A 10,571-nucleotide genomic window follows, 5' to 3' on the forward strand; every position below is an offset into this window, starting at 1 on the left:
TAGGGTCGAGGTGAGGACGTGGGTCTGGGGTCGAGGTGAGGACGTGGGTCTGGGGTCGAGGTGAGTACGTGTCTCTGGGGTCGAAGTGAGGACGTGGGTCTGGGGTCGAGGTGAGTATACGGGTCTGGGATCGAGGTGAGGACGTGTCTCTGGGGTCGAGGTGAGGACATGTCTCTGGGATCGAGGTGAGGATGTGGGTCTGGGGTCGAGGTGAGGACGTGTCTCTGGGATCGAGGTGAGGACGTGGGTCTGGGGTCGAGGGGAGTACACGGGTCTGGGATCGAGGTGAGGACGTGTCTCTGGGATCGAGGTGAGGACGTGTCTCTGGGATCGAGGTGAGGATGTGGGTCTGGGATCGAGGAAAGGTCGAACGGAGTTTGGTGACGAGATTGTGTTTGTGTACTGACTTGTTTAACTTTGCATGAAACATTTCCACAGAAAACCGAATTGGCAGGACGTTCGGATTCTTCCAACGAAGGGATGGATGACGTCACGCTTCCGAAAACCAGTTTGAAGCAGCGGAGCCATCCGGACACTATGAGCCGCAGCTCGAGCCGAGACACAACTCATCTATCTTCTGTCACTGGTGTTGTGTTACAGCCGTCACACTGTGACGTCACAGGACCAGACCACCAGCAGCTGTCAGGACATCCATCACCCCCCCCCACACACACAGACAGACAGACAGACCATCTACAGACCAGTTCAGCCGACATAAAAGTGTGGAGAGTGAAGAAACGACGCTTCCATTTCTTGTCTTTATTCGTGATTTCTTGTGTTTTCACATGGAAGTGTTTGGTAGTGCAAGTTAAAGACAGAGTAAAGAAAAATAAAATCAACGTATAAATGTCATTTCTATTTCAATGACCGACATAACCACAACAACCCAATACCCAACATATCTGTACCTCTCGCTCTATATATATATATCTATATGTATCATCTATATGTCTGTATACGAGCCCAGTCCCTCCCCCATTGGTTGGAATGTTTCCGGTGTTATTTTTCAAACGTTTCCTGTCCTCCCATTGGTTGCTGTGCACCGTAACTAGGGGCGTGGCGTGGGGCAGAGTGGTATTTATTCGCTGTTATTTCTTTGTTGTTTAACCACCTTGGCAGCTGATGAGCGCGTGACGCATGAAACAGGCTTGCACTGCAATGTCCTAAAGTTTCCCCCCTACGTCCATCTTTATATTTACTTTCCCTACATCCATCTATATATTTACTTTCCCTACATCCATCTTTACATTTACTTTCCCTACATCCATCTATATATTTACTTTCCCTACATCTATCTTTATATTTACTTTCCCTACACCCATCTTTATATTTACTTTCCCTACATCTATCTTTATATATATTTTTCCCTACAGCTATCTTTATATATATTTATTCATCGTTTATTTTAGTCTATTTTTCAGTCTATTTCAGTCTATTTTAGTCTATTTCACGGCCCTGTGATGGTCTGGCGGCCTGTCCAGGGTGTCTCCCCGCCTGCCGCCCGGTGACTTCCGGGATAGGCTCCAGCGACCCCGCCACCCTGAGAGCAGGATAGGCGGTTTGGACGCTGGAGATATCTTCAGTGTTTTGAGACAATAGTATCAACGCAACCTTATGCTATCTCTACCGCCACCTGCTGGTTTCAATGTGTACGCGCTCCAGTCTACAACCAATCATAAGGGAACATTTACGAGAACGACGGGATGGTCCTGAGAAGTCCCGCACTAGATTCAGCTTTAAATCACGTGATTGGATGGACGTTTACTGGCCCCGTTTGTAAACCGCGTCAGCTCTCCGCTCCGAATGGCCAGCTGGCAACCAATCAAATCTGCCGGAATCTGGCGGATGCCAACCATCCACCTAGGTGGGCAAAAGACTGATGCGTTCCAAAGCATTGTGGGAAATCTGCATTAGCGTGACACTGACACGAACGAGAAACATCCCAACCAGACGTGAAGAGTTCTATAAACACTACCCGAAACTGATTTATATGTGTCCCGAATATGCGTGTAAATACATTCTACCAAATAATTTAATAGTGTAACGTGCATGGATAAGAAGACACGCTGGCCGCTGGCACGCGGGTGTGACCCTTTAGTCTAGCAGTTAGCGATGCTTCCTGCGGTGCGGGCGATACGGGTTCGCGTCCCGGCCGCGGCAGTTCCAGTGGTTGCGTAGTCCCCCCGAATTCGCTACAGTATCAATAAGAGAAGAAACCGTTCGGCAGTACATAGTGCACATTGTGAAGTCCCTTCATTGTACAAAACCGTGGCGCTCAGCACGTCTTTACTCCGACTAGTGCGACGGGGAAACCGGACTCATGGTTTAAATTCATTTTTAAGAAATCGCGACTCGCCGTCTGTTCAGTTAAAGTCTTGTTTTCATCACGTTTCAGGCCAAATGAGAGCTCCTCTGGGTCGTGTTTAATCATTTCTGCATTCAGTATTTCTATATTTAATAAGTCCACAATACGCTCGGCTGAAGTCTTTTCCGGTCGCCGCGGTTAGGGGAACGTGGACGTCAGCGGGGTGACGTCACGTCGGCGGGGTGATCGCAGCTGGTTCAGCGCCACAACGCCCCGTACCCCGCACACGTCATCTGAGCTGGGAACCACTGGGAACGATCAACTTAAAACAACTAAAATATGAAAGAAATGAAACAAACCGAGGTAAAACATCATAAGAAGAAAAAAACAACAACAACCCCGGACCAAGAACAATTCTGATTTCTGAAGCCTGAAAAAAGCGGGAAAAGGTATTCCAAGATCACATCCGGTAGAAATCTCAACAAACCCCTCTAAATGTAAAATCCTACGTCTTTAAATGGCGGGCATCTAAAAGGCAACAGCTAACAGAGCTTTGTGGTTGTGAGACTTCACAATATCCGCTGCTTAACACTAGCGTGATGGGGAGCTGTGCTAGCACGGCTAACGCTAGCATGTCCCACTCAAGCTAACGATGCGGACCTCGTGTTAGCTGCCGGGGCCCCAGGGCAATAAGGTGGCTTTTTAACCAGCGGTGGTGGTTTCAGTGTGCTCCAGGGTTTGGGGGGTGTTCTAAGCCTGAATCTGTTTCAACCGTTCCCCGTAACGGATGAGATTTAGGCCGTCGTTTACAGTTAGTAGGGTGCTACCGCTCCTTTTCTTCCCGCCTTCCAGTTCCTTCAGCATCCTGCGTTTGAATTCAGACTTAAATCCTGATTTTGCGTCCTTACGCCCTGAAATTTCTTCCACAAATTTCTGAAAAATTGTACTCGAGCTCGTCGGGGAGCGGTTCACATTAACGTTTACATTTAAAATACATTTCATATTTATAAAGTACAGACTTTGTAAAGTGATTTTACAAAATAACAGGTTATGAACTGACTCATTAGATAAAGGCACAGATCACTTTGTCAAAATAAAGTTGGTAGTGAGGAAAAGTAGAAGACAAGTTCTGAGGTTTCTACTTGGATCCAGACTTCATGTTTAGAATAAGAGGTGAGAGAATCAGCTGACATCATATAGCTCACACACCGAAACAAAAGACCACTTCCAAAAACCAAACCACCATGTCAATCCTGGGAACCGAACCCTGTACACTTTCATCTGCCCTTCAGCGTCTCAAACTTTGGATTCTCAAACAATGGCTGGAGGCTCTGAATGGCTAAGGAGAGCCTTCGGCACGCTTTCCAAAGACAAGGTCATTTGTCATGTGGGTTCCTCAGGAAAGAAATGTCTGAAATCTGTTTTTTGGATGGGCAATTCCCCCCCCCCCCTGTATATCAGCCCTGTTTGAAGCCAGGGCCGTGCCTTACTCCTGCCCGACCTTGGGACTCCCCTGGACGGACAAGGACTCCAACGAGGACTGCTCGTCTGGCTCTGGGAGCAGCTCTTCCTTGTCACTGAGGGGGTATGACGTGAGGAAGAAAAATGGGAGGAGGGGGAGGGGGAAAGAGAGAGCGAGAGAGAGAGAACAGATTGTCAATTACCAAGAGCAACAAGACAGATCTAAAATAAGTGCCGAGATCAACGTTCCCACATTGACGCCTCTAGTAAACAAGGTAAGTGCTGTATTATAGCGATCCCTACTGGTCAGTGAGGCCATTATTTTATAATGGTATTAAAAGCTGGTACAAGGAGATTTTCCACTGATTATCTATCAGTCTGTATTGAATTTTATCACCTCTATATGACTTACAGTATCATATAAGACCATCAACGGGAATATTAGATATTTCTATGTCATGACTCCAAATGTTTCCCTCCAAAACGGACCACATGGTTTCCGTCACACAGACGTCACGGGATAGATAGCCACGGTTATTGTGGCTGTATATCTGACAAGCAGCTGTTTTTCTAAAGCACCGCTGCGTCTCTCAGTCGTCTCTACTAAACTATTACACCAGATACCAGAGGATGAATGGAGGTCTATGACGTGCAACGTTGTTCTTCTGTCAAACACTGCCGCTGGTGTCCACACGGGGGAGCCAAGTCAACAGAAATAAAAAACGGCTTCAATTTGACCTTTCAGGATAAATTTGTGTTGGTGTGTATTTCTGTGGTGTGATAGTTCAGCTAATTACACACGTGTGGTTGATATGACCTGACAAGATACCATGGCTTGGCATGAATTACTGTACAGTGTGTTGTTTTTTATGTTATTGTGTATTGAATATTGTGTTGCTGTAAAACCCCTTGAGGCAAATCTGTAATTTGTGATATTGGGCTATACAAATAAAGATTGACTTGATTATTGTATGGTCAAACTGTCACCTGACAGAAGACGCGCGTCTGGGCAGTCTGACGCGGCGGACCATGATCAGGACCAGGAAGCTCAGCAGCAGGACAGAAATCACTGCCAGAGTCCCAACCAGGAAGAAAGCTGCAGGTGAGAAACAACAGACAGAGACTAAATTAGACTAAAACAGACTAAAATATACTGAAATAGACTTCAATGTAGACTAAAATAAACAAAAAATAGACTAAAGTAGACTGAATTAAAAGAAAATTGAATAAATTAGAATAAATTAGGAACAGTCTTGTTAGAACATGTCCATCTGAGGACACAGTGTAGTTATTAATACTTTATGCATGCATGTAGTCTAAGTCGTTGTAAGTCAATTGGCCGTGTCTGCGGGCGGGAAGCCGGATGTGGGTATGTGTCCCGGTCGCTGCACTAGCGCCTCCTCTGGTCAGTCGGGGCACCTGTTCGGGGTGGGGAGGGGGAACTGGGGGGAATAGCGTGATCCTCCCACAAGCAATGTCCCCCTGGCAAAACTCCTCACTGTCAGGTGAAAAGCAGCGGCTGGTGACTCCACATGTATGGGAGGAGGCATGTGGTAGTCTGCAGCCCTCCCCGGATCGGCAGAGGGGGTGGAGCAGAGACCGGGACGGCTCGGAAGAGTGGGGTAATTGGCCCGGATACAACTGGGGAGAAAGAGGGGTGGGAAAAATGTACAGTGGTATATGGGAGAACCCTATGCAATGCGCAGTGAGAAAGGCAAACAGCTCCATCTATTGGTGACAGATGGTAGTGCAACTGAGCGGTGTACTCTGAGGAAGTGACGAGAATGAGATCCCACCTGGTGTCCAGTGGTCACGTGGGTTTCCATGTCCTCGCTCTTCAAACGAACCTGAAGGGAGCGGCAGGTGGGGAGATTCAGGAAGTGCGGGGGGGGGGGGGGGGGAGAGAGAGAAGACGAGGTGAGACATACTGAGAGACAGCCCACTGAGTCTCTACCCTTTTCTAACCAGCTTCTGAGTGGTTTCGCCCAGTGTGGTGAGACACGGGTCTGGCTACGCAAGGTTGCTAGCTTGGTAAGTGGAATTAATTAACAGACAGAAAGAAGAAAGACTGATGTCCACCTTGTTGTCCGGAGCAGCGGACCGTACACTCCTCCAGGCTGCGGTAACGGTTGTTGTTGCCACGGCATCCGCCGTAGATGAAGGTCTGGCAGGTTCCGGTGCTCGGCTGGTAGTAATACATGGTGAAGGCCGCACGGCATGGACCGGTATCTGCGGCCGGTGCACAGTACTCTGATGGAGAGTTCAAAGGTCAGTCTCAACAAAACAGACAACCAACTACTTGGTCAAGTGATGAACCCAGTCACCGTAAAATATCTCCTGTAACCAGGAAGCCAATTTACCATCTCGTTTATGATTTTGTGTTGATAATCTGGGTTGATGTGAGTAATCTCGTTCAGTGTCAGTAACGTGGTTTGACCTCAGTAATCCGATTTCCTGTTCGTAATCTGGTTTGATCTCAGGAATCCAGTTTGATCTCAGGAATCCAGTTTGATCTCAGTAATCCGGTTTGATCTCAGGAATCCAGTTTTATCTCAGTAATCCAGTTTGATGTTAGCTTTCTGGTTTAAAATTAATAATCTGGTTTAAAAATCAGCAATCTGGTTTGATGTCAGTAATCCCATATGATGGAAGTAATCTGATGTTATGTTTGCAATCTGGTTTGATGTCAGTAATCCAGTTTGACATCATTAATCCAGTTTTGTTAGTAATCTGGTTTGATGTCAGTAATCCAGTTTGATGTTAGTAATCCCATGTGATGGAAGTAATCTGGTTTCATGTTATTAATCCAGTTTGACATCATTAATCCAGTTTTGTTAGTAATCTGGTTTGACGTCAGTGAACGGGTTCAAGGTTACTCATTTAGTTTTATGCTAGTAACCAGGTTTGATGTCACAGAAGGTTGAATCAGTTCATCTGGACACAACGTTTATTGAAAGAACCGTTTCATCATCATCTAAGGGACCTCTTCCGTCTCACTGACTGCAGGTGTCCCACCTTTATAAACAACACAGTGGCATAACGACCCAAACCAATGACCAGTTTCATGTGCAAATATGGCGTGACCACTAACTAGAGTTACAACGGCCATGTGTACTATTCACAGAGGGTTGGGGAATGGTTGCAGTCACAGCACTGTACGATGGTGACACGTGTACTCTTAAGGCCCTGACACATCGGGCCGTCGGCCAGTGTCGGGCCGTCGGTGAGCGTCTGTGACCCTAGTTTTTTGCAGTGTGTCCCGCACCGTCGGCACTAGTGGGACCCCTGTTGGCAGCTTTTCGGCCGATTCAGTATGTTGAATTGGCGCAGCCCGTTGGTGAGAGAGATCACTCTGATTGGCTGTTCAGCTTAGCGAATCAGTGCTAAGCCAGCGAATCAAGGCCGTCGGCTGTAGTCTTTGTGGTTATTCAAGTGCTACATTTGGGGCAGACGGCGGGTGACGCAACAGTCAGCCTTCGTCGCCGCTAGTCGGTTTGGTGTGTCTGGGCTCTTAACAGCCCCCCCCCCCCCCCCCAGTTCAGGGATAGTCATTCCCTCTTCACATAGATGGCCTCTTTGGCTCCCCATTAGAACCGGGGGATCCGGTCCTCAGGTTGGACCAACTTCTGGCACAGCGTGTTTCGGGGTTTGAAAGCAACTGAGAAGTGGTGTTTGGAAAATACCCGTCTCGACTGTTCTGACACTCTACAAGAAATCACCACTGGTTTACGCTCAGACAGTTGTTGTCCTCCTCTGCACTGTTTGGGCGTCTTCCTGGCTTCGACAAACAACCATACTTAACCAGGGCCTGTTTAATGTGGGATTTCTCCCCTTCCCCGGCCGCTGTGTCAGTGGGGACGTTGTCAGCTCGGTGGTACAGCATCCTGATGACTCCTCGTTCGTGCTCAGGTGGATGATGAGAGTCAAACCTTAAGTACTGATCAGTATCACCATTTACAATTTCACAGTCTTAACGTTGTGTTCACACCAAACGTGAAGCAATTTGTTTGCGCGATGAGATTACCTATGAAGTCACTGGGAAGATGCGAATACACACAAATTCAGCTGTATTCGTGCCGGGCGATGCGAATGACGCGAGTAACGCGAGGTGAATAGGTGAATTTCGCATCATTTGCATCTTCTGCCAAGTTCAATTTGAGCGAGAAATTTGCGTTGACGCTGTGTCGCAAAAGCCTAGCAAGGTTGAGATTCTCCTGATGTCAGTGACGTCCTGGCATCAGTGTCCTTCGTCCCCTCCTATTTTCCCGGAAGAGAATTTGCAGGTTCACATACCCGATCCTGCAGCCAAACTCGCGCGAGTAAAGCGAGGCGAAAATTCACTTTGCGTTTGGTGGGAACACAACATTAAAATGCTACCCTGTCATGTTCCACATCCTCCCTGGTGAACTTGATGTGGTGTCCACAGAGTTAATGTGGTCGGTGAAATGTGCTACATCCTTGAGATTTAGTTTTAACTCCCGGGGTCGTCCACAAATCTGAACCAATCGCTAGGTGGTGTGCCTGGGTGGCTAGGTGTTGTCCCATCAGAGCCTCTTTTCCACTTCCTCCATATACAAATTGGCCACTACAGGTGAGTCTGGGGAACCCATAGTGCCCCCATGCCTCTGCCTATCGTACTGCCCCCTGTATGTGAAATATGTGGACTGAAGACACAGCTTCAGGAACAGACACACTTGGTCAGTGTTAAGGGTGGCGCTAGGGTGGTCCTATCGCTAAGGGTGGGGTCGTTTTGTCATTTCATACAGACCACCTCCACTGCTTCATCAACAGGAATGCACGAGATGAGAGACGTAACATCATAGGAGACCAAGAGACCTGGTGTGATGTCATTAATTCTGTTTTGTTAGTAATCTGGTATGATGTCAGTAAGTAATCCAGTTTAAAACGAGTACTCTGGTTTGATGATAGTAATCTGTACCTTTGTAGTCCTTGGCTGCCTGGTCCTCAGCATTGGGAGTCTGAGTCTCTGTTTGAACCTTTCTGGAGGAGGGGATGACTGTGACTGAGGAGAAGAGAAATAAGGAGAAGGAAGAAGAGGTGAATCTTCATGTTTGTTTAAGGGTCAACTGCTGAGGGGGGACACTGCATAAAAGAGAAGCAGAAAGCAAGAGAGCAAGACAAAAGAATAACAGAGAGACAGAGAGAGAGAGAGAGAGAGAGAGAGAGAGAGAGAGAGAGAGAGAGAGAGAGAGAGACCGAGAGAGAGAGAGAGACTGAGACCGAGAGAGAGACCAAGATAGAGAAGGAGAGAGAGACACCAAGATAGAGAAGGAGAGAGAGACACCAAGATCGAGAGAGGGGGGGGGTGTTCTCACCTGTGCATGCGGCCCTGCAGCTCTCTTCAGTGACGTAGTTGTTCTTGTTGCCTCGGCAACCACCGTAGATGAAAGTTTTGCAGGTGCGTGTCTGGCCGTCGTGGTACCAGTGTCTCAAGGCGGCGCGGCATGGACCCACCTTTGGTTTCGCCTCACACATCTCTGATTGGACAACAGGACAGAGTCAACACATCCGATTAATCAGCTGCCTATGTTTTCAAAAGTCCCGCCTTCCCTAGGTACTGTTGTACATCCCACAAACAATCAGGAGGAGCTGCGCTGTCACTGCCTTGGTGTCACATCAACGCGGTTAACAGGTTAAGCTAACGGTAGAGAACATCTGAGCAGATGCCAGCATGAATCAGGAATCGGGAACAATTCTTTTGTTCATGTACTTGTGCACATGAAGTGAAACTGAATGCCGTTTCCCCCAGCCCACAGCAGTACAACATACAGACAAAAACACTCAAGAACTACAAGAACACACATATTCAAACTTACACATATATCCAAACTAAAGACACAAAAAAATCACTGTCCAAGGGAACGAACACCAGCCAGCAAGACTGTCGGAACCGCCGGTCTGCATGGGCTAGCAGTTAGCCTAGCCTGCCCTGATTACGCATCCTGTCAGACCGCCCTCCGTGTTTCCTCCTCGTGCGCAGCTCCAGGCAGGGGTCGTGGTCCCTGTGGCAACCGGATGAAGCAGACCAAGCCCTCCCAGCCGATCCAGCGCCAGCTCTCCCAGCCAGACACCCTCGACACACCTCCCCGCACTCCACACGACAACATCAAAAACACAGCCAACGCCAGGTGAGGCCGCCACCAGACTGCCCTTGGTGTTACCAGAACTGCCGGTCTGCATGGGCTAGCAGTTAGCTTAGCCTGCCCCGCTTCTGCATCCTGTCAGACTGCCCTTGGTGTTACCTCCTTGGGTGCAGCTCCGGGCAAGGCCGTGATCCCTGGGCCCACAGGATGCAGCAAACCAAGCTCTCCCAGCCAACAAAGACAAAAACTTAGACACAGACATGGACAAAGACACTGCATGGACGGGACTGGGTGAGGCTGCTGTGAACGTGAATTCACACTGCCATCTTCCCACACTGGTATTGGGTGAGGCCACTGCGAACGTGAATTCGCGCCGCCATCTTCCCACCGAAGATGTCTTTATTAAGTTAAAAGTGTTTTTCTTCCACAAATTTGAATCCATAGAAGACACTTCTGAGGATCAGATCTGGGTTTGGGGAAAGGACCAGAGGAGGTTTGCTCCTTAGGAAGATCGGGCGATGCACCACCAAAGAGGACAAGGAGACATTTTTTTTCCCATCACATTCTACACCAGTGTTGGGCTAGCTGCAACTGTTCTGTCATGCATCTGAATATCACAGTCCAATCAGCGTCAAGTGTTCCGTGGAGTACCACCCCTTTTGGACGATTTCAGTCCAGTTGAAAACCCCCCAGATTACTCT

At 48.2% G+C, this 10,571-nt stretch overlaps 1 protein-coding gene across 2 annotated transcripts in view; it reads right to left on the reverse strand.

The window, feature by feature from the left end:
* Positions 1-744: 744 nt before the first annotated feature.
* spint2 (serine peptidase inhibitor, Kunitz type, 2) overlaps positions 745-10,571 on the reverse strand; it is a 30,951-nt gene continuing 21,124 nt past the window's right edge. For both annotated transcript variants that reach the window (XM_056283205.1, XM_056283204.1), the window contains 6 exons: positions 9,103-9,264; positions 8,706-8,789; positions 5,846-6,016; positions 5,563-5,613; positions 4,754-4,862; positions 745-3,882 (listed from right to left, as the gene is read on the reverse strand). In XM_056283205.1, coding sequence (XP_056139180.1) covers positions 3,792-3,882; positions 4,754-4,862; positions 5,563-5,613; positions 5,846-6,016; positions 8,706-8,789; positions 9,103-9,264 — 668 coding nt within the window. In that variant the 3' untranslated portion in view covers positions 745-3,791. The remainder of the gene's footprint in view (positions 3,883-4,753; positions 4,863-5,562; positions 5,614-5,845; positions 6,017-8,705; positions 8,790-9,102; positions 9,265-10,571) is intronic.

This window comes from Lampris incognitus, chromosome 7 (assembly GCF_029633865.1).
Source record: "Lampris incognitus isolate fLamInc1 chromosome 7, fLamInc1.hap2, whole genome shotgun sequence".
Lineage (NCBI taxonomy): Eukaryota > Metazoa > Chordata > Actinopteri > Lampriformes > Lampridae > Lampris > Lampris incognitus.